The sequence below is a fragment of the Halichoerus grypus genome, chromosome 6 (assembly GCF_964656455.1).
Source record: "Halichoerus grypus chromosome 6, mHalGry1.hap1.1, whole genome shotgun sequence".
NCBI lineage: Eukaryota > Metazoa > Chordata > Mammalia > Carnivora > Phocidae > Halichoerus > Halichoerus grypus.
This window is the reverse complement of record NC_135717.1, coordinates 18271369-18292789: the sequence shown is the minus strand read 5'-3', so window position 1 is coordinate 18292789 and position 21421 is coordinate 18271369. Positions and strand designations below refer to the sequence as shown.

General features: G+C 57.7%; 1 protein-coding gene across 2 annotated transcripts in view; it reads right to left on the bottom strand.

The window, feature by feature from the left end:
• Positions 1-4152: 4152 nt before the first annotated feature.
• GTF3C1 (general transcription factor IIIC subunit 1) overlaps positions 4153-21421 on the bottom strand; it is a 70820-nt gene continuing 53551 nt past the window's right edge. For both annotated transcript variants that reach the window (XM_036066200.2, XM_078074662.1), the window contains 12 exons: positions 19563-19644; positions 19192-19304; positions 17144-17206; positions 16188-16281; positions 12400-12572; positions 11224-11511; positions 10039-10298; positions 8967-9247; positions 7395-7920; positions 6613-6664; positions 5592-5784; positions 4153-5231 (listed from right to left, as the gene is read on the bottom strand). In XM_036066200.2, coding sequence (XP_035922093.2) covers positions 5019-5231; positions 5592-5784; positions 6613-6664; positions 7395-7920; positions 8967-9247; positions 10039-10298; positions 11224-11511; positions 12400-12572; positions 16188-16281; positions 17144-17206; positions 19192-19304; positions 19563-19644 — 2338 coding nt within the window. In that variant the 3' untranslated portion in view covers positions 4153-5018. The remainder of the gene's footprint in view (positions 5232-5591; positions 5785-6612; positions 6665-7394; positions 7921-8966; positions 9248-10038; positions 10299-11223; positions 11512-12399; positions 12573-16187; positions 16282-17143; positions 17207-19191; positions 19305-19562; positions 19645-21421) is intronic.

Genomic DNA, 21421 nt, shown 5'->3' with positions numbered 1-21421 from the left:
AGGGAGGAGATGCGAGAGGGGTCACCCGTAGTCAAGAAGCATCAAGCCACGAAAGGAAAACAAGAGGAGTCGGGTCTCCGCTCAGACGTCACCTTCTCAGCAGGACCTCCCCTGGGCCCCTCACTCAAAACTGCAGCACCCCACTGACTTAGTTGTCCCCCGTAACATGTATTAAGCTCTAACCTGTGTCTTTTACTGATTCGTCGTGTTTACTGTCAGTCCCGCTAGCACGGGGGCTTCGTCTGTTTTACTCGCCCTGCGTCGCAGAGCCTGGAATGGTGCCTGGCACATGGCAGGTGCTCAGCAGATGCTGGACGGATGAGCATGTGAAGCAATCAGTTAACGGCAGAGCAGCGGCTGACGAGGCAGTGGGCAGAGAGGACGGAGGGGACTGAGCCCAGGGGGGAGCCGCCTGCCCTGGACCTGGAGATACCACAGAACGGGGCAGAGAGACGAAGACGGGGGCCTCCTGGGAAGTCCTTAAACGGAGCAAGAGACCCTCTCCCGTTGCTCACCCCGGGGGGCAGCAAGGGGTCTTTCCCCCGTCCCTGGGGGGCCACAGATCTGAGGGGTTTTAACATTGGTGGCCCCAGAGAAGAAACCTTCTCATTCTGCAATTTAAGGGGTCTCCTAGAATAGAGCTGGCTGCTCACCCCAAAGCAGCGCCCGCCTCTGGCAAGCAGCTTGCGGGGGGCGTTGGGGGCCGCACGGGTGAGCTGGCAACACCAGCAGATCAACCCACTAGCTGCCAGTCTGCAGAAGCTATTTTCTCTCTCTGTGCCTCAGTTTCTTCAGACACGAAATGGGCGTACTGAGCAGACGTGCTTTGAGGCTGCCGGGAGGCCAGGAGTTGGTCTGCGTCAAGTGCCAAGGACGGTGCTCAGGAAGTGTTGTTGCTTGATCATCATTTCTGTGGGCAAGTCAACCCCCTCCCCGCACTACTCCAGCAAGCTTTTCCCGTTCTCAACCCTGGGACCCGGGAATCCTCGCTGCAGACACCTGGAGAGCGAAACGAACCAGCCGCGAACCGAGCCGCTGCCGCCACCTGCTGGTGACCACAGGAACTTGGCTGAAGTGGGAGGGGCGGCGCCAGAGTCCTGTCAGGTGGCTTAGATGGGCGCCCCTACACCATGGTCGCGGCCACACTCTTGCCGTGGAGTATGGTGATGACCCAAGGTGAACGGACGGGGTTTTTTAATTCCACCAGGGCTGACTTCTGGTTGGGTGGCTGGAGGTGCACAGGGCACTGGATGCTGGGGGTGGTGAGGTGTCACCAAGCAGGGAGATCACACGTGTGCACGCACACCCACACATACACACACAGACGTGTCAATACGCGGATCCACACCCATGCACAACTGGGAAATCCCTGGCACAAGCGGGTCAGGGGTCCAAGGGAAGGCTGGGTGGTCAGGGGAAGTCAGAGGGCGGAGATCACGCTCAGCCCAGGTCAGAAACGGGGCAGGAGGGGAGCAGGGCCAGCAGCCGGCAGGACATGGTCTGAGAGGACCCCAGACAGGAGGGAGGCGCAGTCTGAGAAGGCAGAGGAGGAGGCTCAATAGGGGGAAACCAGGAAGAGTGGTGCTTACCTTTAGGGAAAGGAGGGAGTAAGTCCAGGGACACGGCTGGGGGAGCCCAGCGAGCTTTATCAGTGAGACATTTTATGTAAAAATGGCATCAAAGACCCATGTTTTCTAGTGGTGCAGAAAATGTATGTAAATGCAAAGAAAAAGGTCCTAAGGGGAAAGGAGCCTGGAGGCTTGAGTCTTACTGTACTGTTTTAATTCAAGAGAATACATTACCATGTTGCTGATGTAAGTTAAAAGGAGTAAGAACCAAAAGTTGGGGGTGGGGTGGGGACACGAAGGACAGAGCCACGGATGTCCAGGCCCTATAGTTCTGGCCTCCTGTGAGCGGCAGGCCAGGGTGAATGGGACGTGTGCCCTCTGGGCTCAGTGTCCCTCCTCACCCTCCCTGCCTTGTTTGGGAGTCCCTTCACTTACACTTTAGTTTTCCACAGTCTCTACCACTCCCTAGTATTTATATTTAACACAAGGCTCTCCTTCCTCTCATTTATGGGACCTGCTTGACCCCTGAAGGCATCTGTGCTCAGATCTTCTGGTCTATACTGTGGTTCCTGAAGCCCTTTGTGCAGAGGTTGGAAGGGGAGAGCTACCTTGGATGGGTGGGTGGGTGGATAGGTGGACAGATGGGGAGGTGGGTAGATGGATGGATGGTGGGTAGATGGGTGGATGGATGGTGGGTAGATGGGTGGATGGATGGGTAGATGGATGGATGGTGGGTAGATGGGTGGATGGATGGTGGGTAGATGGATGGATGGATGGGTAGTGGGTGGATGGATGGGTAGATGGATGGATGGATGGGTAGTGGGTGGATGGATGGGTAGATGGATGGATGGATGGGTAGTGGGTGGATGGATGGGTAGATGGGTGGATGGATGGACGGGTAGATGGATGGATGGTGGGTAGATGGGTGGATGGATGGTGGGTAGATGGATGGATGGATGGGTAGTGGGTGGATGGATGGGTGATGGGTGTGTGGGTGGGGGGTGGATGGGTGTGTGGGTGGGGGGTGGATGGGTGTGTGGGTGGGGGGTGGATGGACAGACAGACATGGACAGATGCACAGGTGGGCAGAAGGAGGGAGAGAACAGGTCATCCTTGCACAGAATGGCTGGCTGTGGAATGTGGAGCCTGGTCACAGAAGCCCATCTCTCCACTGAAGGGCTGCACCCCTCATCCCTATGTCCCATCTCCCAAACACAGGCCCAACCGTCCCTCAGGTACGGGGACAGGATGGGAGATAAACCTTGCTGAGCCCCGCGATTTGCTTGTACTTGGTGTCCTTCAGTGCCTCTGGTCTTCCCAGGAAGAAGGCAGTCCATCCCCATTTTTCAGATGAGAAAAGCAAGGCTGAGATGGGAGTGTCGAGACCGGGTGCCCGTAGCACCACCTGTCTTCCGCTACACAGTGTGTTCCCAAACAACTGGCATTTGTAAAGTATTTTCTGTTCATAAAGCAGATAACACACTCTTTTTTCTACTTGATCTCAAAAAAATCTCCCCACTTTTTTTTTTTTAATACTTGAGTAAAAATGAGAGAAAAAAAAGTGACGGTTAAGACTTGGCCAGGTCTTGGGGGCGCCTGGGTGGCTCAGTCGTTAAGCGTCTGCCTTCAGCAGCTCAGGTCGTGATCCCAGGGTCCTGGGATGGAGCCCCACATCGGGCTCCCTGCTCAGCGGGAAGCCTGCTTCTCCCTCTCCCACTCCCCCTGCTTGTGTTCCCTCTCTCGCTGTCTCTCTCTCTGTCAAATAAATAAATAAATAATCTTTAAAAGAAAAAAAAAAGACTTGGCCAGGTCTTGTCTGTGCTGGGGTTCACCCTCAGACTCCCCACTCCGTGCTCCATCCTGCCCCTCATCACCCCAGAGTTTGGTCCCAAGATGGAAACACGGGGCCCTGAGTTGGGCCAGGCCAGGAGCTGCAGGTCAAACATGCCCAGATGGGCTGCTTTTGTGAGGCTGAGAAGCTGGCAGGTGCGAGGCTGGGCCTGAGGCTGGGGCAGTGCTGCCTGGGGGGCCCGTCCCCACTCCCACACTCCCCAATGCCCTATGCACTGTCGCTGGAGCTCTCCAGTTTTCCACAAGATAGAAGTCTGGATTTTTTAAAAATGTGAAATGTCCCATTTTTTAAAAAAATGTTGGCAGCTCATATACACATACAAAAGAAAGAGAAGGAAAAAGAAAAAAGAAAGAGAGGAAAGGAGAGAAAGGGAAGGAGGGAAGAAAAAGGGAAGGGGGGGAGAAGGGAGGGAAGGGCTGAAGAGAACGCCCACTGCCCAAACCCAGGCCATAGCCTGTGACCCCTGCAACCGGCCGGCCTGGCCCTGGGCCACCCTGCATGGCACAGCTGCCCGAGCGCCTCCGGGTAGACAGAGGCCTGGGCCCGGCTGAGGAGGAGGAAGGGCTCTGGAGCAGGGGCAGGAGGGCTGGGCCGAGCAGGGGCAAGTCAGGGCCGCAGCGCCTCCCTCCCCCTTTGGTTTAAGTGGGAGCCTCTATTCCTGGCGGTTCTGCAGGTGAAAGCAGGAAGGCCCCCAGGGGAACAGAGATTCTTTAGGAAACACAGAAACCTAAATGCATTTTCCTTCACTTTAATTACAAAATAAATAAATACATGCCAAGGGGTTTTTTTAAAGACAAAAGAAGGGAAAAGAACAAACCAACTCTAGGCCCGCTCAGCTCCTCGGCTCCAGCTGCGGGAAAGGCGCCCCCCACCCCCACCCCCCCGGAGGCCCGCCAGTTGTCTTGTGGGACCGACAAGGGGGCCCCAGGCTCAGGGTCCGATGTCCTGCCTGGAGAGGGGTCAGTCCCTGCTGGGGCCCTGGGCGGCAGGACACACAGCCCGTTCTGTGACGCGCCCCCCACGAGGCCCTGCCACTTGGGGCACTTGGCCTTTCTGCCATGGTGGCTGGAATCTGCAACGCGGGCTGTGAGCAAGGCCAGCTCCTGACCCTCACTGGCCAAAGGATGACGCCGCCGAGGTCCATACGGAAGGTGGAAGGCACGGGGGCCCGGGCCGGCAGCTCCGCTCCCTAACGGTGGAGGCCCTTGGAGGCCAAGCCCACCAGGGCCTCTCAGACTCACCACAACCCAAGTTCCGCAGAGAAAGCAGGCAGCGACGGAGCGCAGGATCCGTGCCTGCGGCCACGGCTAACACGCCCTGGGAACGAGAGAGGGACAGCAGGGACCCAAGCCTCCCGGGAGCTGCTCCCTGACAACGCCCGGCGGGATGGAGCAGGGCCCTCCGTCCGGGAAGCCCCCCGGAGCAGGCGGGCGGGAGGCCCTCTTCCGAGTTCCGGGCCCGAGGCTTGGCACAGACCTGTCCCTGTGCACCAGGCAGGGTGCGGCACACGCGGGGGCCAGGTGGAGCCCCCCCCAGGGAGTCATGCCCTCCTCAGGCACCAGTGGCGGGGAGGGGGGGTCGTGGTGACCGCACGTGCCTCATAAGTGGACCCACTTGTTCCAGTTGACCTCGTGGGGGAACACGCGGCCCAACCTCAGGGTGCAGTCCAGCGTGGGCTCGTAGAACACAGTGGGGCTCTCGTTCGGGCTGGAGGGCGCCTGGGCCTCCGGGACCTGGGGCTTGGAGAAGAGCGAGACGGCGGCCGGCTTCCTCAGCAAGCACTTCTTAATGCAGCCCAGGGATTCCAGGCCCTAGAGATAGTAGGACACCTAGGGTGACGGGTGCACTTGCAGACCAGGTCCTCCGTCCCACCCTGGGGGCTGCAGGACCCCAGGGCAGGGGTGGGGGCCGCAGGGGCCCAGGGAAGACAGGCGAGGGGCTCCTGGGCCGGCCTGGCGGCCTCGGAGGGCAGCGAGGACACCTCTCTGGGCAGGGCAGAGCAGGGGGGTAAAGTAAGTAAGGGACCCATGCGAGCGGCCTGGCTCTCAGGCCGAACCTAGAATCTCCTGACGGGCCGCCCCGCTGGGAGGCTGAAGCAGGGGCCCAGGAGGAGGGAGCAGCGGTCAGCAGGGGCGGGTGGGGGGGGCCTGGCCAGCCCAGCCCGGCCGCACCTGCAGCAGCTCGAGCACGGCGATGGGCTGCAGGACGCCCTGGTAATGCTGCAGCAGGCGGCTCTCAGGGATGCCGGGCCGGGTCATGATGTGGTAGAGCATGGCCTCCATCATGCCCTTGCACACCGGCACGTTCAGGTGGCCGTCCACGATGCGCCACGGGCGGGCGACGAAGGAGATGTTCTCGCAGTCCCTGCAGGGGCGGCACGCAGGCGTCAGGCTTGGTGGGTGAGGGGACACGGTTCCACCGAGGGGACGCTGAGGCTCAGGGCGGTCGGCGCCTGGCCTGCGTCACAGGGCCGGGGGTCCTGCTCCTCCACACCCCCCTGCCCATCTGGAATGAGGAGTCCCTACCCCAGGGCCCAGGGTCGCCAGCTGAGGGGACCCGCTCACACTCAGCCTTAACCGAGGCCGTGACGTGCCAATGTCCCCCACAGGGCCCCGCACTGGCAGAGGAGGGAGACGAGCTGACCTCTGGATGCACCAGCTCCATCCTGGCCCCAGGGGCAATGGCCGACTCCACATCAGGCTAGAGCTCACAGAGGTCTTTATGCAGAAGACCTACTCCTGTGTCTTAGCAGTCCCCCGTTGCCCCAGTGACTGGTCTGCCACACGGGGTCCAGGCATGGGAGGGGCCCAGGACCAGCTGGACACCGGGCTCTGACCGCCATGACCGGGAGCGCTGCATCGGAGCCGGGGGCTCACGGCCCCAGCACACGTGTGGGAGGCGCCCCCTCACCAGGAAGGCTCCCGTGAAGCCCATGGTTCCAGACGGACCCACGCACTGCCCAAGTCTACACCTCTGGCCCTCACCCGCTCCCCATAAGCAGCTCCTGCCCTGTTTCCCCAGCAAGTGGGACGACCAAAGACCAACACATTTCCAGGTCCCCTGGCCGAGAACTACCGCACCGGACCGTGGAAGATCTCCATGTGATGATCACTACTGGGACCCGGGGGACAGACTCCCCACCCTCGCACCCACGCCCCGCACCAGGCCGCCTGGATCTGGGCACACACTCACTTTTCCCGTGCTGCTTGGGAGAGGCTGCTGGCCACAGAACTCTCGGCCAAACCTGACAGAAGAGGGAGAGGACATGAAACCTAAGAGGCAGGAGTCCATCTCTTCCTCTTCTGTTCATGCGACACGTCCTTCCAGGCTCTGGGGATAAAGCCGCGAACAGAGGGACAGCAAGCCCAGTCCTCACAGAGCCCTCGCCCCCCGAGAAGCAAACTGGGCTGGGCCGCAGTGTGCAAATGTGTGTGTGTGTGGGGGGTGTTCAGGGCCCTGAGGAACCCCCACGAGGGGAGGCAAGTGAGCACCTCATCTTCCACCCAAAAGCCCCGACCACAGAGCCGTGTGCATAACCCCCTAAGGCAAAAACAGCCCCAAGGAAACAAAGACGCCTTCAGAAAGCACACGAAGAGGCCAGCGTTGAGCACAGGTGAGAGCCTCTACCCCGCAGGAGGGGAGCCCAGCAGGTTTCCGTCCCTGCACGTCTGCCAATCCCGACAGGAGGCACGACGCCCCCCGTTCCTACCACTGCGCCCTCACACGGGACGCCTCAGCCAACAAGGCCTTCCAGACCCACCCTCGTGTCCCACACTGGTCATTCACAGACCTGCTCAGGAGCCCCTGAAGCCCTCTAGTGGGAACAGGCAAGACCTTACCCCCTCAACGCTGAGACTAGGAAAAGCTGGGGTTCCCCGTCTCAGGGCAGGTGTGGGGTGTGGGGGACACTCAGCCCAGGACAGACGATGGGCAGGTGGGGGAAGGTGGGGTGGGGGCCCAGGTTTGTTCGGTACCTCTGGGGTCTTCAGATCCTTCTGGAAGCTGGGCCTGACAGCTCAGCTGCTCCTCCTGGTCCTCCTGCCCGGCCTCCAGTGCTCCTGGGGGAGGCTCCTTCACACCTGTGTCTCCGGGAACTGGTGGCAGAGCAGGTGCCGGGGGCTCTGGCTCTTCTTCTGCTCTGGGCCTGGGGCTGGGGGCCCAGCGCACATCCTGGAGCGTGGGCCTCTTGGCGGGGGGCTTCTGGGTACTCTCGGGGTCCGTCTCCCTGCCCTGACAGGCCATGTGACTGCTCGTCCAGCTAGCACGCCTCTTGGTGCTCCGGGGGCCCTGGGAGGGCGGTGCCTGCCTCCCCGGGGGGCTGTCCTCGCTGGCAGGCCCGTCTCGGGGTCTGGCCTGGGGGTCTTCTCTTTGAGGGTACGCATCCTCCTCTCTGCCTTTCAGCCGCACCGAGTGCAGGAGCCAGGGCTGGGCAGAGGCCATGGCCACCAGGCGAGTGGTGTTGCCACCGACTTCCAGGACCTGGTGGTGCTCCAGGAGGTCCTAGGAAGAGCAGGAGACACACGGGTCTGTGAGGGATCCTCACGCCTGCTTCCCTTGCCCGGTGCATCTGAGCGTCCCGAGCAAATGGCAAGCCCAGCTCCACCAGGACAGACTGACTCGAGGGCGAGGTCTGGCTTCCAGCCCAAGGCAGGCGCCAGCTGGCCATGCGGCCCCAGGGCAGCCCTTTCCCCCTCTAGGCTTGGGGCAAACTTCTTAGAACCGAAGCTGCCGTGAAAGCGTCCTCCCAGGGAACTCAACACCCCGAGTGCTATCAAGTTCCACAAAAGCCATGATTGTTCCCACACGAATGAGAGTAACTCCTCTCGTCCTTATACCAAGCCCTGCTTGCAAGGTCCCTGTTCTGATCGAGACACTGCACCCGACGCTATTGTCTTTCTTTTCATTCCTAGCTTAAAAACCCACGAGTCAGGATTCAAGAAATTTGCCCCAGTTCACATCCTGGAACCAGGACTCATATCCAGGTCACGCAGGTCTGGGGAGGGTTTGCTGTAAGCCCTTGTCACCTGGGCCACAGGGAGCATGGGTCATATGAACAAGGAGATACCATGTGAACAGTCGTCATGACCCTGCTCTCAGGTCCTGCACTCACAAACACCTGCTTCCAACTACAGACCAGGCACATCGGGGCCAGACAAGTCCCAAGGCACTCGATTTAAAAGGTCCATCTGTTAATACGTTCCTTGGGTTCAAGGGTCCCTGATGAAAATGGACCCAGGCAGGTACAGCGGGGAGTCCTGTGGGGCCAGGTGCAGGATATCCAGGAGCTGTGGGCCCAGCAGAGATGGCTCTACTTGGCTCCATCCCACTGTGCTGAAGAGACGGGACCCAGGGTGCCCAACCTCTAACATTCCAGAGAAGCTGGGTTTTAGGCAAAATCTCCCATTTCTAATCTTGGCGACTAATTTAATCTTTGAAAAAATTACACTACACGCCCCAAGCCGAGCCCCTCCTCCGCAGCGTGCATCTGGCCGGTGAGTGGTACCTTCTGCGTCGGCTACCCCACATTACTTGAGAGCACGGCTCACCTGGATGTAGTCTGCGAAGGTCCTAGTGCGCTCGGCGTCTGTCCGCTCAAAGGCAGAGAACCATCTGCTCAGCTCCACTCTGTCCACCCCAAAGCACCCAGTGGCCGCAATGACCCCGTGGACCTCCAAGACAGCACACACATCTCCCGGCTCATACCCGCACAGCTCCACCTGGTGGACAAACTCCTCCAGGCCGCAGGTGGCCCCCTGGTTCTTGATCAGCCTGGTGAAGCTGTCAGGGAGGCAGGATATGCCCACGGGTAGCTCTTCCAGAGAAGGGACTGTGAAGACAAGGAGAACCCGAATCAGCCCAGCCCAGAGCCCCAACACCAACTCACCACCCCCCAAATAGGGAGGGGTCACCTTCTGAGTGGACGGAGCACGGGCCCAGCGGTCGGGATGCACCCCCGGGGCCAGGATGAAGGGCAGGAAGGTGGGGCTGGGGTCTGAGAACGGTAGCCCCGGAGCTCTGGAGGAGTTCCTCAACTTGGGCTGCCCTGGGCCCTGCCTTCCTGGTGCTCCTGTGTTCACCGCTCCTCAGACCCTGGGGGACACCCCGGGACCCCTCCCTGAACTCCCACGTGAGCTTCCATGAGCCGGGGCTGCTGTGCGTGGCTTCCTGGAAAAGCTGGTTCTGCCAAGACCACGGTCACAGGTTTGGCCCGAGCCAAACTCCAGACAGAGCACAGAACACCAACTGGGGTTTCGAAACTGAAAGTGAACACCATGCACCCCGATAGGTGAAGGGGAGGCAAGAAAGGGGTGGGAAGGGGCCCGAATATTCTCATTTTACGTAGAGGAAGAAGAGACTGCCTCAAATTCAGGGTATGGGAAAGCAAGGTTTAAGTAAGCTATTTAAAGTTTCAGAGGTAACGCACAGAGGGCTAAAGAGAGCGTAAAAATTGGAAACAACGGAGATGTAGATGATGAATGTAAGCCGAGCACTCCTCTTTCAAAGCAAGAGATCAAAAGTAATACTTCAGAAGTCTGTGGAAGTGTGTACTTCCGAGCCCCGGAGGGAACCAGCAGCACTGAGCAGGCCAGCCCCCCGCGTCGGCGGGCAAACACTCACCGGTGGGCCAGAGCCGGGTGGGCGCGGGAGTGCGGCGCAGGCGGAACGTCACCTGGCAGGAGTTCACCACGATGCTGTCGTTGGGGTTGAGGTTGCGGGTGCTGACGATGCCGGGCGCGCAGTAGCCCCGCATCAGCAGGTAGTTGGTGTGGGAGGCCTGGCGGGCTTTCACCTCGATGGCCCGGCGCTTGCTCCCCGAGCCTTCATCCAAGTCTTCCTCCTCGTCGTCATCCTCGTCCAAGCCCCCGTCCTTCCCCAGACTAGGAGAAGAACACGGACCTGGGTGACAGAGCACAGGCCCAGCGCGTCTGCTGGCCCAGCCGGCCCTGTGGCGGCGGAGGGCCGGCTCCCTCACAGAGTGGCCCCCTCAGAGGGGCTGCCATGCTCCGGCCTCAGCAATGGCCTGTGGTCGCTACAGATCCCCTCCCCCTCCCCCGGGCGTCTGGCCGCTCCAGATTCATCCCCTCTGACCACCTCCCCACAGGCCGCGCTCACCCCCATTCACATAGCAGTGCCTTTGCAAGGGCTCTTCCTGCTGCTGGAAACCCTTACAGTTTCTGTCCCTAAACTGCCTGCTTTTCCACTAAATCCCAGCTTAGCTATTAGGCCCTCAAGGACCTCTGCCAGAGCCACACCTCGACAGGTCCCTCTCTTTGGCACAGCCAAGCCCCCCCCGCGCCTGGAGGCACCAGCACGAGGCAGTGGGCTGGACACAGTGCTGAAGTCCCTAGTCCCGAGTCCCCAGATCTGAGGTCCCATCCCGGGGAGCTCCCTGCCGCCCTGCTGACATCTGCCATCTCATGTGCCAGATGCCACACAGGGCCAGACATGACGTGCACAGACTCAGCATGTGTTGGTGGAATGCATAAAGACCAGGAGGGACGCCTGGGTGGCTCCGTCGGTTAAGCGTCTGCCTTCGGTTCAGGTCATGATCTCAGGGTCCTGGGATCGAGCCCCACATCGGGCTCCCTGCTCAGGGGGTGTCTGCTTCTCCCTCTGCCTCTCCCCCTGCTTGTGTGCGTGTGCGCACACTCTCTCAAATAAATAAATAAAAGCTTAAAAAATAGAAGACCAGATGATGGAGCAAATAAAACCGCGGACACCACAGGACACCACGGTGCATGAGGCCCCCCGGTGCACTCAGAGCAGCATGCTAGGGGCGCCTGCTGACACCTCCTCCCTTACCTCTTCATGACCTCATTCTCCACCATGGAGCTGTCCACCACGACAATCTGCTCCGGGATCCGGACATCCACGGAAATGAGGCCCAAAGAGAAAAGGGTCAGGGCGGCCACGCAGTGCCCTCCAGGGCTGTCCAGAGAAAATGCCACCAGGTGGCTTGTAGACTTGTGATTATCCTGGTCTTTGAAGGAAAAATTATCGGGCTGGTCCAACTTGCCGGCAGCCAGGATTGTGTTGAAGAACTGGAACGATTCCGTGCAGACGGTGCTTGGAAATCTCCATGTAAAAATCCTGCATGGACAGAAAGGAGGTAAGGTCCAAACTGAGGACGCGGTGCTGGAGGCCTCCACGTGGATGGGCTACGGGCCCTTAAGATCTTTGCGTTCAAAACTGACCACACCAGCTTCCCCCCGACCCGCCCAAAACCCTCTTTTCTACCTCGAATGAAGGTGCCACGTTTCAAGCTAACTGCCTGTGCCTTCCCGGCTCACGTGAGCACCTTCCCGGCGGGCCGTGTCTTTGCATCTAACCTAATACTCTACGCCTCGCAGGCATTCGCTATAAACAGGCGCCAAACTGGGGAAGGCGAATGCACTTCTTGTGACGATCATCTTTACCCCAGGCAAACCCCGACCCATGCAGAGACGACAGGACACGTGTGTCCAGGTCACTGTCTCCATGAGGCGACCGCAGAGTCAAGCCCTGGCCTCTGTTCAAAAGCGTGCCTTCCCACAACCCTGTAACGGGGGCCTAGGTCCCAGGGAGGGACCCAGGTGGTCTTCCGGATGCGAACGCCGCCCCTTGGCTCACAGACAAGAATGCCGCAGTGCAGAAATGGTCAAGAAGTAGCTCAGCAGCCCAGACCACCGCTCGGACGGCTGAGGGCTACAGACCGCATCTGGAAGATACGGGATGGCTTCAAACTGAACACACAGCTCGGTGCAGCTCTGAGCCGTGAGAACGGCCCATGAGGCCCGACCAGGATGCCGTGCCTTTCACTGGGCTCGTGAGTACCTCAGAAACTCATTTCTCATTTAAGATTTTCCTAGAAGCTGCACGCCCTCCGAGGAAGACGGATGCCCTGCTCCTTCCGCTCCCACGCGCTGCTCTTTGCAGAGAAGGTGTGGTGCGGCCTCTGACACGGGCCCTGCCTTGCCCAGCCCCCGCTGGAGGGCTCACCTGTAGTAGGTCTGGGACAGCTGGTAGGACATGGGCACGAAGGGCAGAGCCCGGTTCTTCTTGGGGCCCAGCATGTGGTTGACGCGGCGCCGGTTGACCAAGCTCCTTTTCTGGCACTCCATGAAGGCCTTCACGAGGATGTGGTCCTTATACTCTCGGTACAGGCGGAAAGTCTGCAACACAGCAAGGCCGTGGGTGAGCGAGGCTCTCCAGCAGCTGGGGGGAGAGGGGCAGGGCGCGGGGGTGCACAGAAGGGGGAGCCCATCACGTGTGCCGGAGGGACTGAGACGGGGCCGAGGGGCTGGGAGGCTGGAGCAGACTCCTGGGGGTGCGGGGCGGGAGAGCCTGCAGGAAGCTAGCAATCCGATGACAACTTTCACCGCTATCAGAGAGAGGGACACCCCAGAGGACAGGCAGCTGGGACAAAGGACAGCTCTGCACCCCACGGCTATGTCTTGGGATACGAGGTCATGGGAGTCAACGCAGAACCACCTCTGATACCCCTCGCTTCCCCAGCCTTCGCCCAGCCCATCAGTGGATCCGGTTGGCTGTGCCCACATAAACCGTTCCCAAACACAAGGGCTTGATGCCATCTACACCATCGCTCCTCAGCCTCTGCCTAAGTGCTCTCCCTGCCTCCGCCTGTGCCGCCTGCCCCCAGCCTCGGCCATCTGCCACGCAGCCCCAGCGAGCCCCGTGTGCCTCCACCAGACCACACGCGGCTTCCCTCTGCAGGGCCAACAGCCAGTCCTCACTACACCTGACAAGGACTCCCGGGACTGCGACCCTGCCCACCGCTCCGGCCTCCCCGGCCTTCCTACTTCCTCCCTCAAAGAGCCTTCCCACTGTGGGAGCCTGGCCTTTGCACCTCCCATTTCTTGGACAGCATCTCCCCCCCTCAATTTTTGCAAGGCTGACTCCTCAACACCCAGCTTTCAGCTCAAATATGTCCCCTCAAGAAGCAAAGCCTTCTCCTCCTTGCTCCTCTGCAGTCAACTGTATTATAGGAACCTGTCTTATTTTCTCCGTAGCAACGCTCTCCACCTGAAATGTCCTCATTCGCTTACTCGTTCTCTCTCTCCTCCACCAGAAAGAAGTCCCACAGCAGCACAGATTCAGTGGTCTGCTGCTGCCACGGCAGCACCTGGCACCAGGTGACCAGCACGGGGCAAATGTGGCTCCTGCCAGCCACGCCATCCCGGCTCCATGGCTCAGATTCGGACCGGCCCAGAGGAAGAGCAGCTCCAAGGCCGGCAGGGCAAGCAGAGTCCCAGTGACTCCCGTTTCTGAAAAGCACTGGCTCACCCAGCCGACCCAAGGCGAGTGTCTAGCATATGCCAGACCACAGGAAAGTCCCTGCCAGACCCGTCTCCTCAAAAGCACTGGCCAGGCAAACGTGTCATGGCCTGAGAATTTTAGGCTTGGGAGGTTCTCTGCTGCGTTGGCCCTGGATCCACGAGAGGCAGAGAAGATGGAGGCTCGTGGACTTCAAGGGATCCTCCGAGGCCACACCGCTGGGCAGGCCTGGGACCAAGAACAGAACAAGGCCTTGTCCTCGAGCCCAGCGACCTCACCACTGCGCCACTGCAGAAGGACAGGGGATCGGAGCCAAGGTGGTGGTCAGATGGGGTGCTGGGGCAGCAAGGGGTGTTCTCCTGGAACCGGAGGGGGCTCTGCACACACACTGGGCCTTGTCAGTCTTGAGGCCCGCACACCACCCCCGATTTCTCTAGACAGAGCTTCCACGTCAGCCGTGGAGCACAGGCTCGAGGGGGGGGAGCACTGCACAGGGAAGAGGGCAAGGGGCTGAGAGTGGCCAGGAAACCACCGTTCCTGCCCCCTGGGCGAGTGCAAGCTGGGACGCAGCTTCTCCTGGAAAGCCTGGTGGCCTCAGCTCTTCTCCGTATGAAGACGACGACAAGGGGGGCATATCCCCCCAACAGCTGCTGGAGTGGCGCAGGAGCGCTCGGACCACGTATAGGGAGGGAGGGAGTGTGGCCCAGCCCACCAGACTTCCACCCACTGCCCTGCACTGCGCCTCCCAGAAACCTGGGGCTGCAGGGAGCCGAGTGGGATCCTACACATGGCCCCTGGCCTTGTCCCTGCCGGCCTTCCAGTGCTCGGTGCCAGGTGCGACGGCCACGAAAGCAGCGCCCTGCCTCCTGCGGTGGCCCAGGTGCTCTCATGCAATTTCCCACGCCCCTGGGGGTCAAGGAGAGGGACGAGAGCCTGGACACCACCTGGAAATGGAACCAGAGGAATGACAAGCAGCAGCATGATGCAGGGGACAGGCCCCGGCTGGGACGCAGGGACCTGGCTTTTGCCATTAACTTTGGGGCTGGGCTTTCTCATGGGATGGGCAGTTGGACTCACTCCCGAGGTCCTGTCCTGCTCGAATCCCTTCTGGGCAGCGCAGCCAAGAGGTTCCTCCGCAGCCACAGGTGAAGTCGGAAATTGGGATTTTTATGGGCAATGTCAGTAGTAAATTTAAACAATTTTTTTTTCTTTTTAAACAAGCTCAGGTCCAGTAAGACAGAGCCAGGGGCCAGACTGGGGGCTGTCTCTGTGGGACTTCTGCCCCACCCCACCCTATTCCAGTCTTGTTCTCTGGCATGTTCCGGCTCACATGAGGCTTTCGGCACAGAGGAGGGGGCGACGCCCCACGACCAGCCTCCCACTTGGAAACACACACACTTCACGTGAGTACGCAGGGTTCAAGGGCTCCGTGGCACCAAGGATAGCAAGAACAGGATGACTGGGGACCCTCCTACTAGACTGTCCCAGATGTCACTGCTGGACAAGCAACTGCACCTCATGGTGCCGAATTCAAAGAAGAGACATGAACACTCAGTCTTGGATCTGCGAGGGCCTGGCCATTGCTGTACAAGGACTGTGGTCACACCTGGCCACGGGTTTTCCCTCAATCACTCCATTTCCCCCCATCTTCCTCACCTCCCTTGCGGCCAAAGTAACAAGCACCACCTGGAGAATGTGGGCAGTGCCCCAGCTGGGTCTGCACCCCGCTGTCTACACCCTGCGTCAGAGTCCTGGGGACCAGCAGCATTCCTGTCAGGCCTCTGGGGGTGGGGGGGCCCGGGGCCCACATGCTGACCGGTGTGGTCATTAAGAACAAGGGAGGCACGGCTGCGGTGAGGGGGGTGGCGCAGGCCCTCCTCCGCACCTCCCCGCCGGGGCCCTGGAGCCACGGTCTCAGGTCTGACGGAGAGTGTTGTGAGATCTCGGGCACTTGCTTCTTCGCGCCTCTGAAACGCAAGTCTCCGTGTTCACAAACAAGTGCTAAGCCCAGCACCTCCCCAGGCTCAGGACGGGGTCCACTGAGAACCGCCTTCTTCCCTTCCACCCTCACTCAGCCAGGACAGAGCAGCATTACGTTCCCGGGAGAGAGATAAGCCCACAGAAAGGCCGCTTTCCCGCTCGGGGACCTCTGGCCAGCTCGCCATTTCTGAATTCTGCTTGGAGAAGAGAAGCTGCACAGGTCAGTCGCTCCCTCAGCTCTCTGTCGTGGCTCGCTTCCTCTTCAGCCTCATTTTCTGCATTAACATTCGACTCAAAACCTCAGCCCGGGAGGGATTCTGGAAGTCACTGGATCCTGTCCCCACACTTGGAAGATGAAAGAAGGGGGCACAGGAGTCTCAGGGGAAATCGGGGCCCCCCCGAGACTGCACAGCTGAGAAGAGAATGAGCGAGGGCCTCGCTCAGCTCCCACCTCTGATGGCCTGAGCCCCACAGTGCTGCCACGAAGCTGTTGCCAGGTCCCTACCACCCACCTGAAATGACCGGCAGGACTCCATTTGGCTGTCCGAGAGGGCCAGCGTGCTCTGGACGAGGTTTTGGAGCACCAGGAAGTGGATGTCATCCATGCTGAAAGACAGTGGCAGGAGGGCACAGCACATGAGGCTGTGGGCCATGGGCACCGCTCAGTCTGAGTGGATGCAGTTTTTATTTAGAAAAAGTGATCCCACAAAAGTGACCCAAATGCCAAAACTATTCATAAACCAAAACAAAACAAGTGGTGGTTTTTAAGCCTTACTACCTGGTCAATTTTTGCAGGGAGAAACGTTTCCACTTAGTGGGTAAGGGGTGCCGTACCCTGGAAACGGGTTTACGTGACAACTGACAAATGCAGTTAGCGCTGAGATTTTTTCAGCCTGTCTATCTATGAAATCAAAAATTGCACGCCCTATCTATCTACCTACCTACCTACCTACCTATCTATCTACCTATCAGATCAAGAGTTCATCCTCTACTGACTGACCCAGCCATGTGCCCCATTTTCCTCTAATCTTAAACAACTTTTTCCTCCAAAGAAGCTTCTCACTGAAATACAGAGCTAAAATCAAACTGAATATTGTTTTCCAACATGGAAAAAAACCAGGTTTTCTAACCAGAGCTTTGTGTGGAAAGCTCATGGGCCTGGAATTCAAATCCCTTCCTCAACCCGCCTTGAGGCTAGGCCACTGATTCATGAGGCTAGGGTCGGCAAGTTTCTCCCAGAAAGGGCTGGGTAATAAAGATTTCGGGGTCTCTGTTGTAGCCACTCAACCCTGATGCTTCAGGATAGAAGCGGCAGACAGCACATGGGCCAGGCGTGGCTATGTTCTAACACAACTTTATTTTCAAAGACAGGGGGGCAGGCTAGATATGACCCTGAGTGTCCCCAGTTGGGCCACCGGCAGCCCAATCGAGCGGCTGAGGGAAAGGCACTTGGTCAATCGGTGCTTACGTATTCAGTTCATCTTCTTTCCTCGTTGGATCCTTTTCGTCTCCAATCGCCAAAACTCGGTATCTGCATAAGGAACGAGACATGAGTGTGTCAGTGGAACACGGCTGACCTTCACCAACCGAGCGGAGACTTACTCAACATGCCATTTACTGGCTGAAGTGTTGGAGGAAATATAAAACTCATTAATTAAAATTCAAACACGTACGTGTCAGTTACAATGAGAACATACCACGTTCTGCTCCCCAAATGAGCGTGTTGTAAAATGAGGGTTGAGGAAATGAGGAATGTTCATTTCACTGACAATTATCAAACAACACAGGAAAGTGTTTAATGGCAGAGAGCCACTGTTAATTGTTAAGGGAAAGGGATCTAAAATCATGGGCCCGTTATGATTACAAACAAGCATAAGAAAGATGCCTGGAACAAAATACCCAAAAAAGAGAGTAGTTGTATTAGGTAGCAGATTATTTCCCCATCTGTGTTTTTGAGCTTCAAGTAATGCTGCTTCCTTGTGTTCCTACCAAGCAAATAAATACAAGAAGAGAAGTCCAATGCGCTAGCCTTCACAATACACAGCCAGGCAAAGAAATATAAGAAATCGCAAAACTCACTTTTTAAGAAACATGGCCGTTTCTCTGTAAGACTTTTCTTTGGTTTCTATGATCCTAAAGTCAAAATTCATCCTGGCAACAGTAAACTCTTGAAATTTAGTAATAAGAAGAAGTACCTTTTCAGAAATGGGACTATTTTCAAAGTTGTTGGATCCATTTCCTTTTTTGCCTGGCCTGCGAGGATGCTCAAGATCAAATTTAGTGTTAAAACTGCTACAACTGGATGAGACTTCTTTTCTCCAAATGGTTCATGAACTCTCCTTTAAAATAATCTTTAACTGTATTCTTCTTTTTCTTTTTTAAAAGATTTTATTTATTTATTTGACAGAGAGAGACAGCAAGAGAGGGAACACAAGCAGGGGGAGTGGGGGAGGGAGAAGCAGGCTTCCCGCCAAGCAGGGAGCCCGATGCGGGGCTCGATCCCAGGACCCTGGGATCATGACCTGAGCTGAAGGCAGACACTTAACGACTGAGCCACTCAGGCGCCCCTTAACTGTATTTTTCTGTAACTAAAAGTTGCTCCCCATATATTTACTGAAAATAGGTGGGGTTATAAATTACAAATAGGTAAACGGGTCATTTGAAGCACTTTTAAAATTGAATATAAACCTTGCCATTTGGGAGTTCTGGGGAACAGTTTGCTGCAAAAAGAAACACAAAACACAGTAACAGGTGTCAACTCTGCAAAGGACTACAAATCGCTCCCTAGGCCTGGCATACACAGGCACGACGTGAATTATTTGTTGGTTGAATCAAAGAACAAGATCTCCAAATGACGTTTGGGGGCTAGCTACAACCGTATCATACGGTTCCCAAATAGGAAAGGATCGATGACTGTCACCTCTATAGGAAGAGATTCAGAAAAAATCCAGTGGCCAGAGGGACCGTCTCGATGAGGGTGTAAGAAGGAACTCACATTTGGATTAAGCAGTGGAAACAGGCCTGGTTTACAGAACTCTAGATTTTAACATTTCACGGGTTCTATGCTCAAAGCCAAGTATGTTCTCTGCAGGTGCCTACTGGTTGAGCTGGAAAGGGCTGGGACATTGGAGTCAGACCCAATGTGGAAGTTCAGATCCTGGCCCTGCGGCTCACAAGCACCGTGGCCTTGGGTGAGCTACTTCTAGCTTGGTTTCCGCATATGTCAAACGAGCAATCTTGGCAAAAGCATACTAACCACTTGCGGAGGCCTGGATTAGGTCAGCAGCAGGGCCTCCACGGCAGAAGGAACGGGGACACCCGGTGGGGTGCTACGGATGGCAGGGGTCTCCCGTTTTCAAGTTGCCCATGAGAGGAGGCGAGGTGGTTGAGTCAAGGACACGGCAGGGTTAGCTGCGAGGCCATGGAAGTGCTGACCAAGGGAGATGCCTGTGGCCAGGCATGACGTTTCCTCTTGCCCCACAAGGATCACACAGAAACTTCCCCGAAGAACCTCACCTGGCAAACAGCTCCTGGAGCGTGTCTGGGATTTCAAGGTTAGGATTCTTTAGAGCCGAACTGAACTTCTCTTTGAGCTTCTCCACAAATTCTTTAAACTCATTGGCACAAACCTTTCAACGTGGGAGAACGAGACGTTAAGCCCTTTCTCGCCCCGAAGGGAGGTTTTGCTGACACATCAAGGAAAATCTTGTAACAAACTCCCAGAGCAGCGACCTCCCAGAACTGACGAGCTGATCTCCCAGACGCTCAGGAACAACGTCCGTATTTGCAAAGCCGGCAGAGGCGCTGTGGGACCCGGAGGACCAGACAGGAACCTACACCCCCCTGCCTTCAGGGCAGGCCGAGCCCAGTGACCACACAGGGCCTACCTTTGGGTCTTCGTAATCACATTTTCGATTCATGAAATCTCCAACAAGTGCCTTGTCCTGGTACACCTCAGCGAGGCAAACCCTGCAGGAAGAGAGGACAAACGTGAAGTCTGCCATTGTAATGATGTCTGTGTTCAGAACCATCAGGAAAGGCTCCTGTTCTAACACGTCTGGCCTTGGCTAACTACAAGGTATGATTTACTTATACATCTGCTGGGTGACTACAGCTCTTAACAAGGAAGGATTTGGGGTCAACCAACCCTGATTCAAGTCAGGCCCGCTGTTGCTCAGGCTTCACTCCTTTGGCTTCTCTGAGCTTCCATCCGCCACACGTAAACTGAGAACAGCGACTCCCGCCTGCCTGCCCCCACAGGCATCTGGCCAGGACCAAACGAGATGCGCTATGTGGAAGTGTACTGTAAATTTTAAACTATCATCCAGGCCCTGGTGTTCGCTATTAGTCAAAAGCACTAACTGTCCACTGCAGACATCTTTGTCTCTCCGTGACGGAAAGAGAGCCTGACTTGCCCAAAAAGAAACAGAGGGAAAGGCAACAGGTGTTTGCAGAGCTCCCAGCAGCCAGGCACTTGCACCTTCATAAAGAGCTTGCAAGGTAGAGACCGTCATTCCATTCGAGAGCTCGGTGAGGTGTAGGGGCCCCCAAGGTCACATGTCTGCCAAGGGCTGGGGCGCGTGGGCCAGGGGTGGCTACGGTTGGTAGCATTGCCCTGCTCACAGGTGAGGGAGCGGCCTCCAAGTGGTTACATGCCATGTGCTAGGTCCGGCAGCTGCAGGCCACAGCCCCCTCGTGTTCCCGTCCCCCGGCTGTGGCTGCAGGACACGAGCAAGAGCCTCAGGCAGGGGCCAGGAAGCCCAAGTCCCAGAACTCACTCCACTGCCAACGCCCTGTCACCCTGGCCAACCGGCATCCTCTCTCTGGGCCCGTTTCCACTCTGAAAGAATGGGAGTTTGGGGCAGGTGACCAGAGCCCTTTGCGAGAGAGAAGTCTAAGATTCTATGCACAGGGGCCAGCGGCTCCCTGCAGGAAGGCCCCTCGCTATGTCTAACCCACTGGCCCCCGCAGACATCTGGAGACATGTCTGGCTGCCACGGCTGGGGGTGGGGACGCTACTGGCATCCAGCGCTAAACAGCCTACAACGCACAGGACAGCCCCGTCGCAAAGAATTATCTGACCCCAAATGTCAATAGTGCTGAGGCTGAGAAACCCCGGCTGGAGTTTTCTCCACAATCCAGGGCTGGGCTGTTCTTCTCTACAGCCTGGCTGATGGCAGGTGGCCCAAGGCTCAGAATCCAGCCAGAGCCAAGCTCTCCTACTGACCCATGGCACGAACAACCGGTTGGTGGAAGCAGTCCTTCCCAACCCCGCCATGTGTCCCCTCCTGGCCCCCCTCTCGTGCTGGCAGCAACACCTGGGCCCCTCCGCACCCCACTCGGATGCTCTCTGGCCCTCTCCACTCAAGCCCGTGCCTGTGGAGGGGGCTGTCAAGGAGGCTGACAGGGCGGGCGATGGTACTGTGCCCTGGCCGGGTGAGAAAGAGGTGGGCACAGAGGGGATATATTCAGTAAGCCACCTAGCCTAGACGGCCCGTTTCTTCCTGGGTAGCAAAGCAGAACAGCACCTACTTCCCAAGGCTGGCCTAAAGTCCACATGATACTGGATGTGTGGAAGGGCCCGGAAGCAGGCCCGGCCCTTGAAAAATCACGGACCCCAACACTGGGACAGGCTGTTGGTGAGCCAGCGGACAACTCTTAAGCAAACGGGACGAGAGAAGAGTAACAAACTAGAAGCATGGGAGCAACCTTGGCCTGAAGTTATGAAAGTTCAAACGAGGCTTAC